This window comes from Meriones unguiculatus, chromosome 14 (genome assembly GCF_030254825.1).
Source record: "Meriones unguiculatus strain TT.TT164.6M chromosome 14, Bangor_MerUng_6.1, whole genome shotgun sequence".
NCBI classification, from domain to species: domain Eukaryota; kingdom Metazoa; phylum Chordata; class Mammalia; order Rodentia; family Muridae; genus Meriones; species Meriones unguiculatus.
In genome coordinates, this window is record NC_083361.1 from 54,921,572 (window position 1) to 54,946,035 (window position 24,464).

A 24,464-nucleotide genomic window follows, 5' to 3' on the forward strand; every position below is an offset into this window, starting at 1 on the left:
TTAAAATTCTTCTCTCATAGACTGTATTCTGACTTTAGTTTCCCCTCCCTCTTCTTCTCCCTGTGCCCTCCACTTTCCCTCTCTCCCTCAGATCCACTCATCCTCTGGTTTCCTTCAGAAAAGATCGGGCGGGCCTCCCAAGGACATCAACTGAACATGGCATGACAAGTTACAGTAAGACCAGGCACAACCCTCATACCAAGGCTGGAAAGGGCAACCCAGTAGGATGAAAAGGGTCCCATGAGCAGGTGAAAGAGTCAGAGACATCACCCCCCAACACACACACCGAATGTTAGGATTCCCATGAGAACATCAAGTTACATAACCACAACAAATAAGCCGAGGTCTTTAGGTCCAACCTACTCAGGCTCCCTGGCTTTTGGTGCAGTCTCTGTGAGCCCCTCCGAGCCCTGGTTACTTGAGTCTGCGGGCCATGTTCTTGTGATGTTCTAGACCTTCTTGGCTTTTACAGTCCTTCCTCCCCCGTCTTCCATAGCTTCCCTGAGCTCTGCCTAATGTTTGACTGTGGGTCTCTGCATCTGCTCCTATCATAAACAAGTTTCTTGATATCACTTATCCTCAAATTCCCCAGCTACAAAGCAAGGATAAAAGCGTGATTCTCAGACTAAGCATGTACTCAGAGGTAGATGGTTTGTCTAACGTCGGCAAAGCCTTGGAGAAAAAAAATCAGGAAACTGAAATGTCTGCTTAATGATTCCTTCATAGCACACACAACACACACATACGTGAATGTGTGCACACTCAGACACACACACACATCCACATATACATGCACACAATGTGTGTACACACACACTCCTGTAAACAAACAACCAAACAGAGAGATAAGAAACGTTGACTTCACAGATTGCTGTGAGGCTTTAGTAAGGTTTTTCGGTAAAGTGCTCAGAGCCTGGTACTAAGACACAAACACTGTCAGCAAAGATCCACGATAGCTGATTGGTATTAAAGCAGTTTTAAATTTTCTGATGGAAAATCTTTAATCTGACTTCAATCAGCCTGTCTTACGGGAAGACCCTGGAATGGGATGCTTTGTGGAAGAGTGAACGAATTGTTGTAACTCAGATGTCCAAGTAGAAATTAGGGATGGGATTAATTTCATTAGTGTTCCCTGGAGTTTCCCTTCATCGCGGGACTTGGATCCACATACAGAAGGTTAGAATCCAGCAGCCTGTAAGATCGAATTAACCTATAAATACCGTAGAGCAGTGGTTCTCAATCGGGACCTCTTTACAGGTCAATAGACCATTTCACAGGGGTTGCTTAAGACCATCGGAAAATGCAGACCATTACAATTCACAACAGTGGCAAAAGTACAGTTTTCAAGTAGCAATAAAAATAATTTTATAAATAATAATAATAATAATAATAATAATAATAATTTTATGGCTGGGGTCAACACAAAGTAAACTTCCAGTAAAGGGTCACAGCGTTAGGGAGGTTGAGAACCGCTGCTAGAGTGAAACCAAAGTCACTTAACCACAGAGAAACAGATTAAAGGGAACAGGAAAGACACTGACTGTGTTGGGGTTGGGGTTGTGGGACTCTAGGTGAGCTTTTTTTTTTTTAGCTTGTCTTTTTCTCTTCTCAGTTGTTCTTTGGTAAACAAGTATTTTTATAAACTGTTTGTTTATAAACTATAAAAATATTTTTTAAAAAAGTTCCTTGACTGACATGATGTCCCACCTTCAAAATCTTTGAAAGCATAATAAATTTTAGGAATCTGAGTGAGAATCCCAAGATACAGAAAAAACACCAAATCATCGTGATTTTATTTCCTTTGGTTGAAATACCTGTTCTTGTTAAGTCGAAGCTCGCTACAGGCCACGCACTCAGACTGTGCTCTGCCTCACGCTTACCATTATGGGTCTCCATGGCACGTCCTGGACACACGGCTGATCCCTCCGCCCCCACACACCAGTACATACTGGGGGGCCGCTGTGACATGCCAGCCATCAACCCTCGGGGCAGCAGGTCTCCAAAGGAAGGTCTTGCAGCTGCCACCGCAGCCGTCACTGTGCAGGTGGGCTAAAGCACGGGCACAGGGTCATCCTGGGGGTGAAAGACATCAAATTAGAAAGCTTTCAAGCTCAAGTCCTCTCCTGTAAGCCCTTGTAGACAGTCTCCATTTTCATTGGCTTTCCCCCTTTCTCTGCAGTATTTCTTCACGGTCCACGTATCTGGCCAAATCTGTCAGATGGAGACACTAAAAGGACAATGACACCTCCCATCACACCATGACACTGGGCTCAGATCTTGTATATATGAGAATAAGATACGTGTGTGTGTGTGTGTGTGTGTGTGTGTGTGTGTGTATCACAAAGCAACACTGGCAGTGTTCAGTTGCACAGTCCATACTTATCCACTATATCTTGCAAAACAGCCAGGCCCCATACTCAGTTGGAATAGGGTGGGATAGCTAGTCACAATTCAAGGCCACCCCTTGCCCAGGACTGACACCTATGGATGCCTGAGGGTGAGCATGTAATTCCTAAACCACAGCCAGACAATGGTCCCTGAGAGAAGAGTCTGGAAGGAGCTGTTACTGGTTATGATGTCGAGCGAACCCTGTAAATGCTGCCTCTTCTCCAAGGAGACATTTGACAGTATCTAGAGATATTTTGGGTTGTCACAACTTTGGGGGATAGGTACTACCGGAACACAGCTGGTAACGGACAGAGGTATGGCTAAATACCTTACGATGCACGAATTATCCGGCCGCACAGATTTCTAACTGAATGAAGACTCATCTTCTAAAACTGAACAGATTCTGAGCTGTGGCTAAACACTGCTCTTCCATGCTTGGATTCCCACTGATCCTGGTGGCCCTCCAACATGAATGTCTATGCTGGTTTGCTGAAGAAAGGCCTAGATCTATTTTGAAGGGCCTGCTTCACCTGGCCCAGAACAGGAAGGTGCCAGCATACTAAATAAAAAATAAAAGTGCATGTTGCCATCAGTGTTCCCATAGCCCATCCTATACACAAAGTGCAGGGCCATAAGCATTTAAGACGGCCATAAAATTGAGAGTGAGACCATAACCCAAACTAGCAATAAGACAAAAACTAGTAGTCACGTAAGTAACACCTCGGATAGTTCATATGGTGTGGCTGTCAAGGTGTGGGATGCTTGTATTAGATATCAGCAGTGTGACATCCAGCTGAAACTGTTTTTCTCTGTTTTTTCACCTGCTAAGAATTTACCTTCACACCGCCACACCCCCACACAACCTGGCAACCTCACGGGGAATATTGGGGACTTCACGGAAGACAGAGTTTAAACAGTCACAGTCTCCGAAAGGGCTAGTGGAGCCAGTACTCGAAACAGAGCAAGGACTTGGGAGGTCGGCAGGGTCTCATGCCTCCCTTTTGAGGAACACACTCACAATAGCACTGTGTCCCGCCAATCAGGTTCTAGAAGTTTCCCCAAACTGTGTAGGCACTAAGCAAGCCACGGAGCAAAGAAGAGCTAAAGGATGCTTCCAATTTGTCCTCTAAAAGCTTAGGACTGAGGTGCGGGCCCTTGAGAGGTGGTGTGGTGGGGATAGGGGTGGGATAGGGCTGGGGGTGGACTCTTCCAAGCAGGGGAAGATGTGGCTAAGTGGTCTTGCTCCTACGACCCACAGGTCTCTGGACCAGAGGACCCACTATCCAAAGAAATGTATTTAACGTATTTAGAGTTGAGAAGCCTGGCAAGTACAGAGAGCAAAGGAAACTCAGGAAAGCCAGGCAAAATTCAGGAGATTCTCAGAAGCTTTGTAAGTTATACAACCTAGTTCAAAAGATCAGCTTGAGAAGAGAGATGGGGAGAAGAGCCTCCGGACAGAGTCTGGTTAAAAACAAAGGCTCCAAATTGTATGCTAAAATCCAGAAACTGAGAGCCATAGTTATTATCTGCTTTCAAGCAAATGTCTTTAAAAAATAATTTATTTAATTTTATTTTATGTGTGAAGGTGTCATATCCCTTGGAATTGGCGGTACAGACAGTTGTGAGTTGCCATGCGGGTGCTGGGAATTGAACCTGGGTCCTTTGGAAGAGCAGACAGCACTCTTAACCACTGAGCAATCTCTCCAGCTCCTTAAAGAAATTTCTAAAGCCACCAAATACATGGGATACATTTCAAAGATCCCCAGTGTCTAATGTTCCTTCTCAGAACAGAAGTGGCTTGGCATATAATGCATTTAAGCTGCACACACGCAAATGCACACATGCGTGCATACACACACACACACACACACACACACACACGCACTCACGCACACACACATACATACGCATACTTTAAAATATTTTAGTTTCTCACCCAGCACACTTGGTTCCCCTTTCAGTTTCCTTTTGCAAATCACCCCACAGCTAGAGGATTCTGTCACAGGGGCCGTTCTTAAATTGTGATTTGTATTTTGGCCTATACCCTGAAGTAGGTGCTTTAGGATGAGGTGACTGGAGTTACTCCATCTTTGCCCTCAAACAGCTCTGTGCTTCCTTGTGCTCCCCTTAGGTGCAGAGCAGTGTAACAGATCATTGTGGTAAATCACCAGTTTGCGTTCAGTCCCCTGCAGAGGGCCTCGAGAGGTTTGCTCCAGTGGCAACTATTTTAATAATGTTTTAAAATGTCACCCGTTTCCTTTCACCAACCTTCACGCCTGTGTGGATGAACAAACCTAAATGATTAATAAAAACAAACAAACAAAAAAAAGGAGCTTGCTGTTCATTCTGAAAAGGCTCATTCTGAAAAGGCTTTTCAATGAAGAATGAATACTGGTGAGTTTGTGATGCGAGTAGGGAGGGGAGACCCCCAAATAAGTCATTGCTATGAGGTTCCCGATCAAGGGCCCCCACTGTTCCTGCAGAAAGTTTGGGAAGGACAATCAATACAGGTGTTGAAGGTCTGAGTGAAGCAGGCTGGCCCTACTCACACTAGCTAGCTCCCGCTTGAATCAAAACCTGGTGGACAGTCCATGGATGGAGACACCTCTAGTGCTTTTGGCATCTTCAGACCAGTATTTGCCTCTACAAAAATGGAGGTAAACTCTGATGGGGCTGGGGGCTGGAGGACTATGTTGTCTGCAGCCCAAGGTGAGTGCAGGAAAAGTTAGCGTTCCACCAGTCCGCAGCCATATCTAACCGAAGGCTGTTCTTTAATTATTCCATCACTGTACCTACTGTTATTCACAGGTGATTCCTGGCATGGTTATGAGAGGATGCTATGGTGACCAAGGCAGTCCCTGCCCTCGGAAGCCCCAGTAGAGACCCTGAGTAAGTGGTCAGAAGATAAACAGATGAGGAGGAACACAAGGGCAGAGGGACTGTGAGGAGGAGGAGGTAGAAGAAAGGAAGGGAGAGACAGGAGAGACAGTGGAGGCTTGGGAGGCACATGGAGAGACCTAGAACAGCAAAGCAGAGACTTCAAGCTGGAGAGTGAGCTCAACTAGGGAGACTGGGGGCAACAGCCTGGTGTTCTGAGACGGCAGAGGGCTGGAATGAAAGGGTACCTCTGGATTTCACGCCAACCTCAAGGAGACAGTATTGAAGACTCCATGAAGAGGAGGGACACATCTCATCAAGCCATTAAGAACATGTGCCCACCCTTCTGTTACTAGGGGAAAACCCACTAGTATTATTTTGCTAAAAGGACATAGTAATAAAATGGCTCCCAATGACACACAACTATACCCATAAATCAGTGCATAGCTCATAGCTCACCCCACATCAGAGAAGCTTCTTCTTGCAGTAGGGGTGAGTTAGCACCGAGACCCACAGTTGGACAATGTGGGTCCAATGTGGAGAGTGAGAGACTTTGAAGCACTCTATCCTAAAGGGGATTTCTTTGTCACACTCCTCCCCTCAAGGCTCAGGGATCTATGGCTAAGAGGGGGCGGAAAGATTGTGAGAGGCAAAATGTGAGTTCATGAAGACTGTGGCAGCAGGCACAGGGCCTGAACAGGTGCAAACCACACAGAAAGCTGAACGCTGAGAAGGGGAAGTGGGCACGCAGTCCCACCTCCCAACCAAGAAGCTATTTGCAACTGTGATGATACCTGCTGGAACAGGGAAGATCAGTTTTCAGCTGCCCTCCAGGGCAGGCTCCCTGCCTAGGGGTAGTTGATCAACAGAGAGCAGACTCCATGTTTGTTTGTTTTGTTTTTTGAGTTCTTTGTTTGTTTGGCTTGGTTCAGTGGGTTTTTTTTTTCTTGTTTTATTCTGTTTTTGATAGAAAGAATATACAATTAGATGAATAGAGAGAAGTATCTGGGAGGAGTTGGGAGTGGGGAAGATAATGATAAATATATTGTATAAATAATTTGTAAAAACAAATATTAACGCAAAAAAATGTCTATATACCATATCATTTTGCTTGGCAGCCAGAACAGAGGAAGGGGGCTGTAATGATATGTCAGAGATGGTAGCAATTTGAACTATGTGCATCAGACCAGGGTACTTTTGGGGATGGAACAAGACAATAGACTGGACTCCGAGATGAAGAAAATTTCTAGGGTGATTCTTATTTTTAATCTCTTTCTGTCTGTCTCTGTCACCGTCTCTCTCTCTCTCTCTCTCTCTCTCTCTCTCTCTCTCTGTGTGTGTGTGTGTGGTCACAGGATGATGTCTGGTGTTGCTCTGCTTTGCACCATGTTTGAAATAAGGTCTCTTCCTCACGGCAGCCTATGCCAAGCTAGCTGGCTAGTGAGTTTCCAGGGAGTCTCCTGTCTACGCCTCCCATCTCCAGGACAGGGCATGCTGGGATTGTACAGCAATCTTTACCTCATCTGGCTTTATGTGGTTTCTGAAGCTGAATTCAGACCCTCACGGTGGACCAGCAAGTGCTTCACATGCTGAGCCGCCCTTAGCTGGTCTGTTTAGTTATTTGTTCACTTACTTATATTACTATTAATTATACCTAAGCTGTTAAAGAGATGTAGAGGTGGGGGTGGCAGGAAAGGCCTGGCTGGTCTGAAAAATCCTTAGGAACAAACAAGTTTTTGGTATGCTACATTTTTCTGGAACATGAGCAAAAAGACAATGACAGCCAAATTAGAGAAAGAAGAATCCAATGCTGAGGTTTTTCAAAATCTACAAATTTGATGCTGCTCCGTAAGTGACTAACTCATTAAAAATGGATTATTTGGTGAGGATTTGCTTATTTATCCTGTTTCAGTCTTTGCAGGGGTGAGTGCATGCAAGAGGAAAACTTAATGGCCTTGAACTATTAAAAGACAGACTGAACTGCCTGTCAGCATCCCTAGAGTCTCTCCATCCCTGTCTCTGTTGCCCTCCATTCTCGCCCCCATCCATACTAGGGACCACCGCGGGCTCAAGCAACAGAGCTGGCAGTTTTCTCCGTAGCCACAAGATGCGGCTACCGGGTGAGAAGCGCGCCCAAAGCGTGGAGGAGGGGAAGACCTCCAGACCACGCCACACCACGGGCTGGGCAGCGTGGGGAGAGCCTGCTGGGCCGTCCCCTCCAGTCCTGGGCGCTCACGCACTCCCACGCGCCCACACGCCTAGACACCCCCCAGTTAAAATCCAGGCTTTCTTCAAAAGCAAAAGAACTTTGCAGCCGCCCCGATGTTTCCTACTTTTGTTTCTGAACTCTGCTCCCCGCCCCCCGCTCCACTCCGATCCCGGGCGCGGGATTTCGGGGTCCCCCGGCTCCCGCTCCCCGAGCTCCAGCACCGCACCCGCTTAACCCTTCAAGGGTCTCGGTTCAGCTAGAGAAGCAGCGAGGAGCCCCGGCTTGTCCCGAGATCCAGGCGCCCCCCAGATCTGTGGCCTGCGGGTCCGGGACACGGGAACCCCTGGGGTCCTGTGCACGCCGCCTCCTGAGGTGCGGGGTGCGGGGTTGGAGAGAGGGGCTGCGTGGCGGGGCGCACGGTTCAGGACCGACGGCCGCGGCTGCACGCGGGGACCCGGGCGCGGGACGGGGCGGCGCGGGCGAAGCTTGGCTCTCGGGGTGCAGGCTTTACCGGGGTCCCCGGGCAGGGCTCGGCCCCGCTTGGCGCTTACCTGCGGTGGCGGGTTCCGGGAACCGGGGACTGGCGACAGCAGCGGGCCGGGGCCTGCGTGTTCTGCCGGGCTCTACCCTGCAAAGCTCTGGCCGCCGCCGCCGCGGGGCCAGACGCACTTCCTCAATCCTGTGGCCGCCTGGCGGGCGGGGACGGCGGGTGGCGCGGAAGCCGGGCTGTGCCAGAGGGTCGGCCGTCCCCAGGCCTCGCACAGACCCACACGGTCCCCCTGGAGGGAGGAGGGCTGCCTCGGCTTCCCTGGCTGCAAGACGTCCAGGTCCAAGCTCTTGTGCCTCGGTAGATGCTAGGGCCCCTGAGACTTTGTGGAGTCCTCCCCAAATTCCGATGCCCTGCTGTCTTCCCTAGGGACAGGCACAGTGAAAAGACTGTCCCGTGCTAGGCTCGGCCTCTGCTCTGATTAATTTCTATCCTGTATGCTGGCTGTGCGCTCTGGCTGTAAAGAGTAAAAGGACGAGCCTATCAATGTGTGTGCGGGGCTTTAGGGAGTGAGGCAGGAACTACTTTTTAAAGGGTGGTGATGTTTTGGAAACCTTTCACCACACTTAGTTACGGACATTTGCAAAGATAGCACGAGCTGGTGATTCCTTTTAGAGATATTCGTGCTCTGGAGTAGCAACAGGCGCTCGCCACCTGCCTGGCTGCTCGTGGTGCTGAGGTGTAAAAACATGGTGGAATGTTGTCAGGTGATGCCACTGAGGATAATAACCAAAGGCAGGCTAAACACACACGGCCAAGCTGCAGGCGGGCTTCTGATTCCGCTCCTGAATACCAAGAAAAGATTCCACTCCAGAATACCCGGAAAAGACAATCCTTGGCGGAAAAGCGGCTCTGCACTTAGGCACAACTCCGGTCAAAACGAATGTTGCCGAGACCGAGCGCAAAGCGTGTAAGAATCTGGGCAGCTGTGGACCCCCTGAGCTACTTCAGGAACACCGCGAGGGTGCACTTAGAGCTGGTGTTTGGGTCCCTATTTGGCATCATTGCTATGCTCTGCTTTCCCTCCACCGAACACCTTTTCAAAAAAAAAAAAAAAAAAAAAAAAAGGAGACGCAGTTCTGCAACGCTGTCCTCGCCATCGAGGTCCTCAGACCAACTGGCAAGCGCAGCAATACGACGGCTTCAGAAAAGTCCCTAATAATTTCCAAGGCATGGCCTCAGCAGTTTGAATAAGCCTGGGTGGGTGCCGCCTTCAGGGCATACATCACTGCCACCTAGCGTTACTCTGAGGACATCTAAGCCTAGTGCCAGGACCAACACTAGGGAACTTACCTTGCCAATTCTTACTGTGGCGAGAATGATTTCCCCTTTACTTGATGATGAGCTGGGGTGGATGGGAACGGGTGGTCCCTTTTCTGAGGAATAGGTGGGGGGAGAGGAAAGGTGAGACTGGGAGAGGAGGAAGGATGGGGATCAAACCAGGATGTAAAGTGAATAAAAAAAATAAATAAACTTTAAGAAGAAAAAGAAAATTTCCCCTTTAAACAAGCCTGGAAATAGGTTAGGAAAAATGCCCAATGTAAAAAAAATAAGACAAAACCACCACCACCACCACCACCACCACCAACAACAACAACAAAATAAAAACTAAAACAAAAAACATCCGGAACATTTGACACATATCTGGCCTTTTTTTGAGATGGCCACATTTCAGCATTCAACTCTACCCAGCAGGCGTGTTTTAGTCACAAGTGTGCAAAGGAGGCTATTGCAGAGCAACTAAAAACTCCTTTTTCACTTATTTTTCATTCTTGCAGACCCATGTTCTTTTTGTGTTTCCTCACATCCCACCCAGATTTTCAGAAGCCTGAGGTTGGAATGACCCTATCTACAACGGGGTCATCTGGTAGACCACAGCCAGAGGTAGATCAGCCACCTACCTACCTCTCAGAATGAACATTACACTGAGGCTAACTGATGCTTGCCTTTGTTCAGCCAAATACTTTCTTTTGATGCCCCCAACAGTAACTAAAAGACCCCCAAATCTCTACCCGCAAGCACAGGCTGATGCATGGATTCTAGCAAGGAGAATACATCAGAACAAAGGCCCTCAACAAGAGGTGAAGCTAGAGCATCCCAAAGTGTCTTCTTTTAGAGAATGTGCCCAACCACGAGCATACAAGTGCATATACACATGTACCCCTGCCCCCTTCTACACACACACACACACACACACACACACACACACACACATACACGTCTTTAGAGGGGTTCTCTCGAGGCAGGCATGTTCTAATTAATTGAACAATCAAAGATGTCCTTTTTATATCATTTTCTGTTCATGTTTGGATAAGAAACGAAATGTTCATTAATACAGCAAAACACACACAAGTGCACACTGAGAGAGATCTGGTTCAACCTCCCTCATGCCATTTTTAAGGGGGTGGTGCTTTTCCACATGAGCCGGCTGCCTGGGCTTTTGATGCTGAGGTCACAGTTTGACCTTTCCAGACCTATCCAAGCCCAGGGACAGTTTCTGTTCCAGCATCAGTGGCAGGTCATAGCCGGGTGACTGATGTTTCTTGGCAGTTAGAAGCTTTAAGAACTTTGGCTAAGTTAAGTCCAGACCCTTAGATGATCATAGAGAAAAGTCACAAAAATAGACCCATGGTCACTATTTGAGGACAAGAGTTTTTCCCCACCACCTCATTTTCTGCACTCAGTCATCATTGCTTTGTGATGAAAAGGGACTCGGCAGCATAGAAAGCACCTTACACTTAGCCTGTAAGCCACGGAGCTATTCGACATCTACCGCTATAGAAATGGATGTTACCATCAAGAAAAGCCCTGTGTGTGACTTACTGAAGGAGAATAATTTTATCATTGCCTTTGCCATCACCTTATCAAAAGCCACAGTGCCCAGAAGTCTCAGAAAGAGAAAGGCCTGCCACAGATTTCAAATGGGTTAGTCCTTCATTGAAAAAATAATAACATTTCTCAAATGTCCAATTTTATTTTATCATTGTTGAACACAATCTGAAGTTAGGATCAAAATTCCCAGTCCAGTTGATTTAAAAACCATACCACAGGGGTAAACCTTGGAAGAGGTGAAACCTAACATTATATAGATTTTCATTTCTAAATACAGTATATTACAGAAGGTTAAATATACTACCTCTGTGTACTTACAGCTATAAAAAGATACATTAATGATACCAATTATAAATAATGTAACATTTCATATTAAAGGCATTATTGTACAACAGAAGAGGAGCAACCCTCTGATGTACTATGGTAGAAGGGTAGTGCCTAGAGTTATTGAGATACTCAAAATTCAGTGTCTGAGGCCAAATCCTGATTTAACCAGTTACTGGTAGTACAAGTGCTGAGGGAGGAAAGAAGGTAAACGGGGAGCCCCCAAATCATGTATCGTATTCTTCATGCACACACTGGTTCTGGGAGGAGGAGCCTTCCTTTTCACTGTTGCTCAGTCTTAACCCTCATCCTCAAATGTAAGCGTCACGTTCAACTAGAGAGGTGCATGTGACTGACGGTGAAAGTACCCGAACAGCAGCCAACCCAATGAGTTTGGTTTTATCCTTAAAGCTTTATGGGAACGGTTTTTAGTTTCCCAAGTTCAAACCTGGAATTGTATATCGTATGGATATACCAAAGAGGAAAAGAAAAATGTCATAATGTGAATGCCAATACCCAGACCACTTGGCTGGTGATCTGTTCCACTATGGGATCCAGGTGCTATGTGTTGGCCAACCAGAAATGAAAATCCAAACTGGATTTTTATGACTACGGAGCTATGCAGTGGCAGCTGTCTCTTGGTGGCATGTGCTTTACTGATCTAAAACGGGTAATGGAGCCCGAGACGAGAAAAAGGAAGTGGGTGTGTTCATTATTGGATGTATTAGAAACGGGTAAACTGCAAAAGTGAACGATGGCTCTGAGTGTCAAATGTCTAGGGTTTGACTGTCTAGGGTTTGCTCTGCTGTGGTAGCTCTCAAATGAGTCCTCAGTGGCAACGGATATTCTCTGCCCAAGATGGGCCTTAGTTATGAAACTTGTAACTGTAGGGAAGGTTCTTTGGGTTGTTGGTTTGGTAATTCCAAAGTCAGGATTGTTTTCAAGGTGAATCCCACAGTCAGTGTCTACGCGCAGCCTCTCCAACCGGCAACCCCGTAGAACTGAAAGGCTCCTGGTGCCTTTCCGTGGCTTATGAGTCCCTAAGTTCCCCACACCGGGTCCCTGGAATCCTCCTTTCATTTCAACACTAATCCTTTGCTTGTGAGTAGTCCCACTTGTGCCTCAGAATGAGGGGGGGCCTTGTTCTGTGCACGGGTGACCCCCAAGGCATGGTCGCAAGAGCAGATCTGCTTGCAGGACATGCAGTGGGCTCTTTTCACATTCCTACTGGGGTGAGCGAAGCATTTAAAGTAACTGCGGGACACGCCAGAGACCACCTTGCAGTAGCAGGGCCCCAGATGTGTTTGCAGTGTCCTGCACTTAGTCTAAAGGCAAAGCCAGAGCTGGATAAGTGTTCCTCCCCAGGAAGGCCTCAGGTTCACACAGAACATCCAGCCACCCACAGTTTGGTCCGTAAAGGATGAGTGTGAGAGGAAAATCAAAACTGTTAAACTCCAGTAGATCGTGTGTCCAGAAGAGAGGGTCCTGGGAGGGTGAGCACTGTCACCCTGCTCTCTGCAATGGCAAGTTGGAGTTGCCATGGTCAGCGGTCCAGCTTTTGAGGAAGAAGTCGGTCTGTCCTTCAAGGGTTCTTGTCATCGAGCTTGATGGTGACGGTTTTCACTTCTGTATACTCAGCCAGAGCATATTCACCTCTGGTGACAGAAAAGAAGGGAGAAGTTCACACCATCCATTCACGGTTCCGGGAAAACTCTTCCAGTGCCCGAACACTCTGTTGGACGGTTTGAGTGACAGGACACGTGTGGCACCTGGACATAGTAAGGGATGATGATGCCCTTACTTAGTAAGCGACAGAAACTGGAAATGTAAGTCTAAATGTTAAGTTCCTGTGTGGGAGGCTTTCGAAGCAGTTAAAAGAACTGAGACTCTGCTTTTGGACAGTGAGAGGTGAGAACAACAGAACAAACACAAGGTCAGCTCTCTCGGTCAGGAAGAGGGGCCTCTATGGGGAATGAGGTACCTGGGCTGTGAGAACTGCACTGACTATGTAAGTTTTAAGCAATGATTGGTTTCTATTGGAAGAGACAGATAAGGTGATGTCTAAGCTTGAGGGGGTGGCCAGGGCACCACAGGGACATCAGGTTCTAAAGGAAACAGCTGTAAGAGGAGCAGGGGAAAGGGAGCAACCACTGGCACAGGTTAGACAGAGGGAGGTGATGACCCACAGGGTAGAACCTCTGGCATATTTCCTTCCCTTACATCTTATAGGGGCTAGGGATTTTTTTCCTAGGCATCACAGACCATCATTGGAGTGGATGCCCTTCTTAGAGGCAGCTTGGATGCTGTTCCTCCCTAGTATATATACTTTATTGGTTGCAGAAACACACACACACACACACACACACCCCAATAGATTCTGGTTCCAGAAAAGGTAGGGGTAGAGATGGCCATTTCAGTCTCTGTGCTGAAGATCTGAGCGACAGCCCTGTCTCATCTCTAAGACCTAAAACCCTGCAGCGCAGCAGCAGCAGCAGCAGCAGCAGCAGCAGCTGCCGCCTTACTTCTGTGTTTCAGAAATGTAGATTCTGAGACTCTCACCCAGGCCTACTGTGGCAGGTAAAATTGGGCAGGCCTAGAACCCCTGGACAGATGTAGCCCATGGCAGCTCAGTGTCCAAGAGGCTTCCCTAGTAATGGAAACAGGGACTGTCTCTGACATGAACTCAGTAGCTGGCTCTTTGATCACCTCCCCCTGAGGGAGGTGCAGCCTTGCCAGGCCACAGAGGAAGACAATGCAGCCAGTCCTGATGGGACCTGATAAGCTAGGGTCAGATGGAAGGGGAGGAAGACCTCCCCTATCAGTGGACTTGGGGAAGGGCATGAGAGGAGAAGAAGGAGGGAGGGAGGGATTGGGAGGGGACAAAGGAGGGGGCTATAGCTGGGATACAAAGTGAACAGACTGTAATTAATTAAAAAAATAAATAAGTTTTAAAAAATGAAAAAGAAAATAGTAAAATGTGTCCATACCCTACTCCTCTGTCCTGGTGCACAAGTTAGGTTACACAACAAGGGAGAACTGATGCTAGAGATGGAAGGAATTCTTGTGGGTAATCAATTGACTTCCAAAAAGAGATTTTTCTGGGTCATTTGAGTTGCCCAACTAGTCCTTAAGTGTTGAGGAAGAGAACTGAGCACAAGTGAGACAAGACACAGAAAGGTACTACTGGGTGGGTTGGAAAGATGGAAAAGGATATCGGCTGAGTAGGAGGTTAGCCTCTGAGGGCTGGGTAAGGCAAGGAAACTCAGTCCGCACAGCCTCTAAAGAGGATGCAGGCTAGCTGCCACCTCAATCTAAGCTCAGAGAGAGCTGTGCCTATCCTTCAGAGGGTGGATCACATGCCATGTCATCTAAGACACTAATTTTGCAGTGCCAGAAAAGCCAGTATATTGAAGGCATCAGCAATTCCCTCAGCAGAGTCAAGAAAGGTTCAGTCCAGTAGGTTCCCTGGGTGATTCTGATGCCTGCTTAACTATAAGAGCAACTAGGACCCAGAATCGTGTAGATGAGTCTAGCTCATCGGCATTGATGATCTCAGCTGTGCAAGGGGGATGCCAACACTCCTTTTCAGTGATCAGCTACAGAGAATTCACATAGGCCACTCTGTGCTGAGTGAGTAATGTCGCCATTAAGAAGGTGTGCTGTTTTCATCAACGTACTGGGCCTTCTTGCAAAGCAACAGGGGAAACACAAACAACAGAATGAAAACATTCCACAGAGGACATACTCATATTTTGCAGAAAAAAAAAGAAATGCAAATTCCAGTAAGTGTGAAAGAGGCACTCAACGCTCACACTTGAAGACATGGGAACCCACACGGAGACAAGAGTACTTTCATGTGGCCGAGCACTGAATTCTAGGAATTCATTCTGAAAACAGTCACCCTAATTACATAAATGTTTACCCATAAAGAGGTATATAAACAGAGTTTGTAATAATAAAATCCCGTGGAAATGACACTAACGCCCATTCTAGGAGGCTTTCACTAAAAGACTGGGGGTATCCAAGACCCATTTCTGAGGGCAAAAAGTAGCTTTCTTCCACATTAGCAAAGAAAAAAGAATGAGCAGATTTATGCATATCCATAGAAAACACACCATAAACTCTCAAAATGAGAAAATAGTGTTGCTTTGCAAAACTTCTAAGTGTTAGTGATTTATCAATCTAGATGGACTCTTTCTGAATTAGCTCGTGTTGAAAAGCTCAGACGTGTCAGCAGTCTTGCAAGAAACAGGATGTAGATTCCTCAGTCTTCTTTCTATTTCCTCATCTGTTGTTCTGATTCAAGTTTCTGCTATCCTCATTCAACCCCTCACCCAGCCATTTCTACCTCAGCAACCAAAGCCATTTGGGAGCTCAGCTTTCCTCACCCCCCTCCCCCCAAAAAATCTCCCTAGAATAACCATGGGGACAAGGATTGACAACAGTTCACTGACAAATGCCCAGAACTTAACACCAACCAAGCTTGGAGGAGTAAAGACGGTCAACAAATATTTGCAAGAAGAAAATCACCAAGAGACTGAAAATCGCATCCTTTGTGAAAGTGTATGACTATAGTCATGCCAACATGCCCTCATGCCCACGGGGTCCACTGCGGTTTTGCCCTTGGACAAACTGCTGTCAGCATGGAGGTCCTTAGAGATCCAGCTGGGAAACACGAGGCCAGGCGGGAGGCCAAGATCAAGCATTGGTTTATTTTTGTTTCCACCGTTAATTTTTCTTAAAAATATAAGATTAATTTTTCTTAATTTAGAAAGGCAAAGATGACTGTTTACCATGTGAATCAATGAGTGAATGAACAAAATAAATGAGCAGTGGTTCCGTGAACAGGTGGGACTGAGGGTCAGGGAGGAAGGTCTGACCTCATTGTATGAGTTTTTGTTTGCTGGCTTGGATGCTGTAAGCCTTACTTACACTGCAAATCAAAGAACCAGAAAGCAATGCACTAGGAGGATAAGACTTTTCAGGCTCTGTCCAAGACCAGCCCAGAAACATATCCCAGAAGGGCTGGCGGGTGAGCAGCCAGTAACCAGCCCAGCCCCAGTGATTAGTTTGGGGAAAACCATGGAATCCACCGTTTGGTGCTCCATCATAGGAAAGGGGAACATGTTGTAACACGGAGACATTAATTTGAAACAACTGAAAATAGAAATTATTTTTCAAGGCAGTTTCCATGCTCCCTATGAATGACTTTTAAAATACCTCATCAACAAAAAGCTTCAGGAAAATATATGCCAAATATCCAAAAAGCAGACATTCAAGAAAACCCCCAGAGCAGTTGTCAGGATGAAACATGACTGAGGTCTGTGAGCTTAGACCTAAGCCAGTGGGCAGGCTTAGGGACCATGAACCCCACCCGAGGTTGATAGGGAGTAGGCCCAGGTAAGAAAACTGCACACTGAATTTCCAGTGATGCTGGGAAAAGCCAGGCAGCAAGTGTCCCCTCTATGCCTTCCAGTCGCTCTGTGTCCTTCCAAATGACCTTCACTTAGGGGACTGGAGTGCTCACTGCCTCCTGGCCTCTGAAAGGAAGGCTGTGAGGGGTATGGGTTCCTTAGCCCTTGCAGCCTGCCTAGGTAAAGACAGAGACCAGAGGAGACAAGTGACCACATGAGCTCAGCTGGGTTTATTTGAAGAGGTTTACTGAGCTGACTCCTAGCTCAGTGGTAGGGAACTTGGCTAGCATCCTGAATGACCTCAGCTCAATGCCCAGTACTGCAAAACAAAACTCAAAAAACCAAAAAGGCACAGGTGGTCTGACTAGCGAGCCCTGGGCTACCCAAGCCCAAGGTGCCAATGTTATTCTTAACTCTCGTCATTTTGCTTGTGAGCCCAGCCTTCAATGGCTGAGCCATCTCTCCAGCCCCACTCTTAACTCTTCTGCCCCCCTCCTGGGTCCGTGTCTTCTCCTGAAAGTTGTTATCTCCTCTCATGGACTGTCTCTGAGACCATGAAGAAAGGAGGGGCTCTCAAAACCTTCCAGAGTCTGTGCTGAGCAAAGTGCCAGCCATCACCAGCGTTGTTACTACTGTGGGAGCCTGAAGGGAATTCAGGAAGCCGTAGCCCTGGCCTCCCATCCTCAGCGGGCAAGTCCCTTTGAGAGGCCATGAAGTAGAGGCTCCAAAATGGCAAATGGACTGCCAATGGAGTGCCACCAAGCTCCTGCCATGGGTCTCTGTGGCCAAGAATCAGGAATTTATTGCAAGAGAACCAGTCATGGGTACAGAAGCCATTCTGTGTTTTCTGTTCATGTGTGCAGATGACCCCTGGGCATCTGTCATGAGTTGAGGATGATCTGTACAAGAGCTGATGTGGAGTAAGGGGTCCCAAATTCAAGTAGATTGTCAAAAAACAGGGGAAGGCAGCCCCCTCCACCATAAGGATCTACCAGGAGAGCTGCTCTGTGACTTCACTAAGGCCTAGGCTGAAGAGAAGTGCCGGGTCTGCTCTGACTAGAGGTACAAACATGTAGAAGACAATGCATTTGTAAGTAAAGACAGACTGCTTAAGTAAAAGGGAGAATACAACCCCCCCGGAAATGTCCAGCAACAGCCTTGGGGTGTTGTCATAGATGGCTCCCCAGAAACTGAGCCTACCGAGAGGTTTGTCCAGACTGGTTAGTACAATCCAGGATGGCAGTAAGGGGAAATGGAGAGAGCAGTCTCCATGGACCCCAGCATTTTTTACCCAGGGACACCCCACCCAGCTTCGGCCCAGGCCAGAGGTAAGATCCTTGATCTCTGGAGACCAGGAGGGAAAGACTTGAGGAACTTGTTCAGGCCCAAAATGTACTGCTGGGACCATGGAGGTATAACACAGTCCCACAAAAACTACCCAAAAGGAAGCAGGGTCACCCACAGCATGTCCTCCAAGCTTGTGCCAGGTTCTCAAAGCAAAGCTGGGCAGATTCAGGGCCCGAATTGACCCAGTGTGTTTTCACTACCCAAAATGGAGATAGAAGTGTCATAATACCCTTGTTTGTCACATTCTTATCCTGCTAGCCTAGGCCTAAGAACTGTAGATTGTCCCTAGGGTGATGGCGCTGGTCAGGACAAGAAGTGAAGGCTGCAGGCTGGTTGGCTTAGAGAAGGACAAGGATGGGAAAGAGGGAAGCAAGAAAGGAGACATCCCAAGCAGTCTCCATTGAGGGACCAGTAGACTTCTTGGCAGCGGGGGATGTGGGGGATCAGAAATACTTACAATTCTCTACCATTCCCAGACATTTTGAAGCCACCAAATGGAGCCTGTGCATAGAATGCATTGTAGCAGTTGACCCTAGAGAAAGAGCAAAAGATGCCCAGGTTACCTGGAGAACACAAGCCTGCATCTTAAGACACTGGAGGCACAGTGATGCCTAACACACGGCCTTTGGTCAGAGTTTCAATAACTAGAACATAACACACTCCTTCTGCTCTTTACTCCCCCTTCCTGTTTATCCCGCAGAAACTACAATTAGAGTATTCTGAGGAAGAAAGCTCTGGGATGAGTTAGCTGTACAACAAGGCAGTCCTGACCTCAGAGTTCTGCTTCCTAGTCTATGTGACTCTAAGCTTGCTCGACCTCTTTGAGTCTCGTTTCACTCATTTGAAAGATGGGCATGAGTATCAGCCTTCAGAATTATCAGTGAGCAGGGATAAGTGCCCATACCTTGCAGGTTACTTATATATGGGTTTTAGAATCCAGCAGAGACAAAATCAGAGAGGTAGCACAGCACAGTGGGTCGAAGGTCCAGGCTTTGGAGCCTCCTTGACTACGTCCAGTGGCCCTTGATGACCCTCACTGTGAGTCTACACTCACAGACTTAACCAACTTCAGACCCAGAGTTTTGGCAGTTGCTTTTCGACTTGCCAACGTTCCCTAAACAATATTGTACAACAGATACCAACACAGCACTGTGTTGGGTGCTGCGAAGCACATGGATGATTTTGAGGGCTGCAGGAGGGGTGTGTCTTAGAGGTAAAATGCTTTTTCTAGTATGTTCCAGGTCCTGGACCACAGCACAAGCACGATACAGACAGATAGATAGATAGATAGATAGATAGATAGATAGATAGATAGACAGACAGACAGACAGATAGAGCCAGCCAGCAAGCTGGAAGATGTGCCTAAGCTACCTGCACATACAAGGAACTTGAGTAGCCAAAGGGTAGGGTCACTCAGCAAGGAATAATCCTCTGCAGTAAAACATGCAGGGTCGACTGTACTAGCTCTGTGATGCCATCTTTTTGTATGTCTTGGTTTTTTCATATGAAAAATGAAGAACTTAAGGCCATAAGATACCCATTTCAGAGGGCAATCACCAGAGCACTTAAACAGTGAGCTCACATCACAGAATGTCCCAACCTGCGGGAGTTCAACGAGTTCCTAAGGGCGGGGGGGGGAATTGTGAAAGAATGGGGTAGGACGAGAAACACAAGGAAGGAGGCCAAGTCTGTTTGTCTGATCAAGGGCTCATTTATTAGAAATTTTTACCCAACTTATATAGGGAGAAGGCAGGAAAAGGGGGAAGGCTTAATTACTGCTGCAGGAGATAGCAAGAGTGCTTCCATGGGTTGAATATTACACCTGCAAGATACCGTAAGGATGTTTTCTTAAGATATCTCACAGATGCTCTAAAACTAACAGAATGATGTCCTCACAAATCTATCACCCATGATTTAGGATCCTAGGTAACTCTTTCACTAAATAGCTTTAGGTCTCCACTAAATGACCTTTGCTCATTATTTGGCTTTGGCTTCAGTAAATAGCTTTGGCTCCTAGCAACAGAATCTTCGCTAAATAAAGAAAAGTGAAACTAGTAAGCCCAGACAACAACAACAACAACAACAACAACAAAATGCTCAGTGCTCACCATACTGTCCCCGACTCCAGTGCGGAAGCCAGCTTCAGGGCTTTGTCAAGGTTTTTGGTGAACACTGCTGCTGTGAGTCCATAGTCAGTGCTATTCGCTCTTTTGATCACTTCTTCAAGATTTTTGAACTTCAGTATTGGCTGCACTGGTCCGAAAATCTGTGATTAATTGCAAGGAGAGCAGTAGGAGGCATGTGAGGGTAGGACTGTGTGCCCTGAGCAGACCTTCTGGCTTTTGTGCCTTTCCATAGTCTTAGAGCCCTTCCCACCAAGACAAAGAAGTCCAGAGACCTCTATAGCTGTGTGATAGCTGATTCAGATGGAACAAAAGTGAAAGATGATCCAAGAATATACACTGTATTTATGATCCCTCCATGCCAGCTCTCTTTCTGGGAACCTTCAGCCTCACAGCTTTGGGAAAACCCATGCGCAGAAGGAAAAGCATTGGATAGCATTCTGGAAAGTTCTCTAGAAGGGTGATCATGGGTGGATGAATGCTTCTCTCCAGTCACTTAATGAAGATACTTTAACGGTTGCTATAGTGAGTCCCAGGGGAAGGAATGATAGTCACACAGCAAAGAAAGGGAAAGGGAAGCTACAAGGTGGCCTATGCAGAGGGGATTCTGAAGAGAGCTTGTGATTGATTCAACAGTAGGTGGGAATATGTGCCAGGAGAGTGCACAGTCTCTGGACGAATCCTCAGCCTCCTCAGAACTCCTCATCAAGAAGTATGCAAAACGGCAGCAACAACAAAAATAAGTTAAAAGGAAGTGCATAAAGATCTGAGCTTTGCGCCACCCCTGAGAAACCCTTTGACACCTCACAGGGAAGCTCACACCCCCTCACATGCTCCAGAAGGCAGCCCCTGAAAATCCAGCCACTGGGCCTCAGACCCCCTGTGCAGGAATTGCAGTCATGTGCCTAACATTTCAAGTGAGGGGCAAAGGGATATTTATGCTTTTATTGTGGTGGGGGGAGTGAGGGGGTGCTTAATCTCCATCATTGTCAATAACAGCTGTGGCAGAAAAGTCAGTGAGAATTTATAGCTGCAACAAATTCCTTGAGGGATACTTGTTGAAGGACAGTCTGAAGAGTGTGACGTGGCCATGGTTCCTGAATCCATAGTTTGGTTTCTGCACCACCACCACCCCCCCCCCCCCGAGACACACACACTCCACAAAACTGAGAGATGGTGGACCTGGGCTGTGTATGTCACTGAGGACATGTAACAGTGTTGGAAGGAGAGAGGGAGCTGCTGCTGCCTGGAAGCCATGAGCAACAGCGGAAACAGGACTGGAACCGCTGAAGCTACTACCAGCCGTGGGACACCAGGGACACCTGAGCCCCAAAGGATAGCAGAGCTGCCCAGAAACACAACTGTTTGCCCTGTAAAGACCTCGGGTTGGCCGTAGCCCCACCTACCTCCTCTTTGGCAATCCTCATGTTGTCCGTGACGTCTGAGAAGACAGTGGGTTTGATGAACAGTCCTCTGTCCTCCATGGCTGACCCCCCACATTCTAGCTTGGCCCCTTCCTTCTTCCCACTCTCGATCAGCTCGAGGATTTTGTCAAACTGCTTTTGATCGATCTGTAAAACACAGAAGGGAATTAGACTTCCTTCCCAGGAGGGGACTATTGTCCAGTATTTTCAATGGCCCTTCACACCATCAATGGTCGGCTCCTCCGCTGTGTCCTTGTCAAGTCCTAGATCAGATAACAGAGAGCCTTGTGAGCAGATGTCCTTCCCATTCACAGACCTGTACTCTGTGGGATTGCCCCCTCCAGCCTGAGGCCTTATTCACATATCTGGCTTCTTCCTCACGCTGTAAGGGAAGTCTATGGGTGAAATGGATTCTGAGTTGGTCGTATTCTCTCAGGTCTTGGAATTCTGCTACCATTACTGGGTTTAACAAGTACAATCACAGGCTGCCTGGCTAAATGTAGCTATCAGAAATACAACATACCATAGCTTTCAGTGTAAGTATGTGCCGAGCAGCATTTCGGATATACTGACGCTAAGATGTCTTCAGTTTGTCTAGAATTCAAGTCTAGTGGCGTCAGATTTATCTGACAAGCCTGTACCCTGCTCACCGCATACCGTAGGTGGGGGTGGGCACTTATTAGAATTATCTTATCACACAGTGCAGAGAAGGGAGCAGGGGCCAAGCCCTTGACTCAGCCCCCGTGGAAACAGCAGAGTGAGCCTCACACACAGGGTGCTGCTTCATGGCTGGAGGGAAATGAACTGATCAGAACAGTGCTTCCTTCTGCTATTCCCCTCCTTGGCTGGAAAGTGCCCTGTGCCCCATGCCACAGATTAACACCCAGCTGGGGGACTCGGTATTCAACCAGCTGCCAAAAGGCCATTGCTTCTTGGGACAGCTCAACAGGGAAGCTGCTCTCTCCTCTCCTTCATAGACTTCTTCCTCAAATCCACATGCTTTTATCATGACCCAGGTGACAAACAGTTGTCCTCCCCACCCCCCGGCAGGATGAGGGAGACAGAGTTTTCAGCAAAAACATGGTTGCTGAGACATTTAGATAGGACACTTGGTTTCATCCCAGAAACATTAAGTAGAAAAAAAAATTGGGGCTGGAGAAATGACTCAGTCAGTAAAACTTGGGGACATAACTTTGGATATCTGGCACCCATGGAAGAAACTGGGCATGGTGACACACACCTATAATCCCAGGACTGGGAGGGTGGGAACAGGATGGTCCCTGGGGATTCCTGGTCAGCTCATCTAACCTACCTAGTGAACTCCAGGTTCAGTGACAGTCCTCTGCGTTTCTTTTCAAGGAACAATGGAAAAGGATCCAGTGGGGGAGCCGGCATGATCTCTTTCTCATAGAGAAGGGGGAGGAAATCTAAGTGCATAATGACATTTGCTTGCCTACTTGCAAGGAAATCCTGGAAGGTACGCCAGGAGTAAAGATGGTGGGAGCCCAGCTGTGGGGACGGGTGAGAATGGGTGTCGGTGGTGTGGTGATGGTGGCACCCCTTCACTGTGGTCCTTTGCACACGGTGAGGGTTTAGAGCCAAGTGCTGACACAGAAAAGTAACGAAAGAAATCGAAACACATCCGGTTTCAAGCCCTGGCAGCCTTGCTCTGGATGAACCGCATCTTGGCTCAAAAGTTCCAGACAGGGCTGGTGAGATGCTCAGCAGATAATGGTGCTGGCTTTCAAGCCTGGCAGCTTGAGCTCAATCCCAGGCCCGGCAAGGGTTCACACAGTAGAAGTAAAGAGCTGTCTCTGGCCTCCCCATGAGGGCTGTGGCATGTGTGCCCCACGAGTATACACAAACGTATACATGTACAAATGAAATAGATTAATGTCACTTAAAACTTTTTTTTTGTAATGTGGAAAAAATAATCCTTATGTTAAAAAACCCCCTCTCTCTTCCTAGAGGGCCGACATAGCTCACTGGAGGAACTTCATCAGGCCTCAGGTCTTGGCTGGCTGGGACTATGTTCTACTGGCAGATCCCATCTGTTCTACAGGCAGCAAGGATGCCTGTCAGAAGCCCAGCACACCCAAACTCCACGCTCCCCGATGAGTCCTCATAAACAGGTTGTTTAAATCTAATAACCATCCGTGAAATGTCAGCTGGTGCCTACAGCACAGGAAGAAAGATCTGGCAGGAAGTGAGATGACAGGGCGGGGCACGGCACCAGAAGTGGGAAAAGATGGCCCCCACAGGACCTCCGCAGAGGACGCCTCCGGATCCTGAGCAGGCCAGGTGGCTTCCTTGCTCAGCTGCCAAGTTAACCCGAAAGATGATGGAATGTTCCAGCCAGCAGTCTCCAGCCCTGGCCCCCAATCTAGGTCAGCTAGCTCTTCCACGGGCCTGAGACAGAGAGAAGATGGTAAAACAGCTGGGCTGCCTTGCAGAGTAAAACCTTACAGGTCTTGCAAAGGGAAAAGAACATGGACGGGATCCTAAACAGCGTCCCGGTTAGACGACATGAGTGAGGTCCGAAAGCACTCTGCACAGCCAGCCCCGGTGAAATGGACAGACACCCACTCCCCAGAAATGCTGCACGTGGGAAGAAAAGGAGAGAAATGACAGGAGAAAAAGCTGTCCCTAGTGTGTTTCCCACCCATTCCAGATTAACGCTACACCTCATGGATTCTATACTTGCTCTATTTGTGGCCGCATTTGCACTGAGAACATGGACTGCAGAGTTTGTGCTTGAGGCTGGGCATGAGGAATGTACACAGCTTCCCCACCAGGGACACAGGACACCAGGGCCACAGAGCACATGGACTGGAGTCAGGGTTGGCCAGAAAATCCCCCTCCACTCCTTCCTCAGCCAGCATCCACACAGAATAACTAGGCACAACTGACGAGGATATCCTGAAATCACTCGGAGGTGGGTGTGCCCCCTAGGTGGGAGAGATGCCAGTCACTGCATCT

At 47.7% G+C, this 24,464-nt stretch overlaps 2 protein-coding genes across 2 annotated transcripts in view; both read right to left on the bottom strand.

Moving 5' to 3' along the window:
• Lrrk1 (leucine rich repeat kinase 1) overlaps positions 1 to 8,156 on the bottom strand; it is a 136,026-nt gene extending 127,870 nt beyond the window's left edge. Inside the window, exons 1-2 of the mRNA XM_021633271.2 lie at positions 8,026 to 8,156; positions 1,881 to 2,073 (exon numbers count right to left, since the gene is read on the bottom strand). Of these exons, the coding sequence (XP_021488946.1) occupies positions 1,881 to 1,977 (97 nt within the window). The 5' untranslated portion in view covers positions 1,978 to 2,073; positions 8,026 to 8,156. The remainder of the gene's footprint in view (positions 1 to 1,880; positions 2,074 to 8,025) is intronic.
• A 2,819-nt stretch (positions 8,157 to 10,975) lies between these two features.
• Aldh1a3 (aldehyde dehydrogenase 1 family member A3) overlaps positions 10,976 to 24,464 on the bottom strand; it is a 34,328-nt gene continuing 20,839 nt past the window's right edge. Inside the window, exons 10-13 of the mRNA XM_021633274.2 lie at positions 21,468 to 21,632; positions 20,047 to 20,204; positions 18,396 to 18,470; positions 10,976 to 12,832 (exon numbers count right to left, since the gene is read on the bottom strand). Of these exons, the coding sequence (XP_021488949.1) occupies positions 12,760 to 12,832; positions 18,396 to 18,470; positions 20,047 to 20,204; positions 21,468 to 21,632 (471 nt within the window). The 3' untranslated portion in view covers positions 10,976 to 12,759. The remainder of the gene's footprint in view (positions 12,833 to 18,395; positions 18,471 to 20,046; positions 20,205 to 21,467; positions 21,633 to 24,464) is intronic.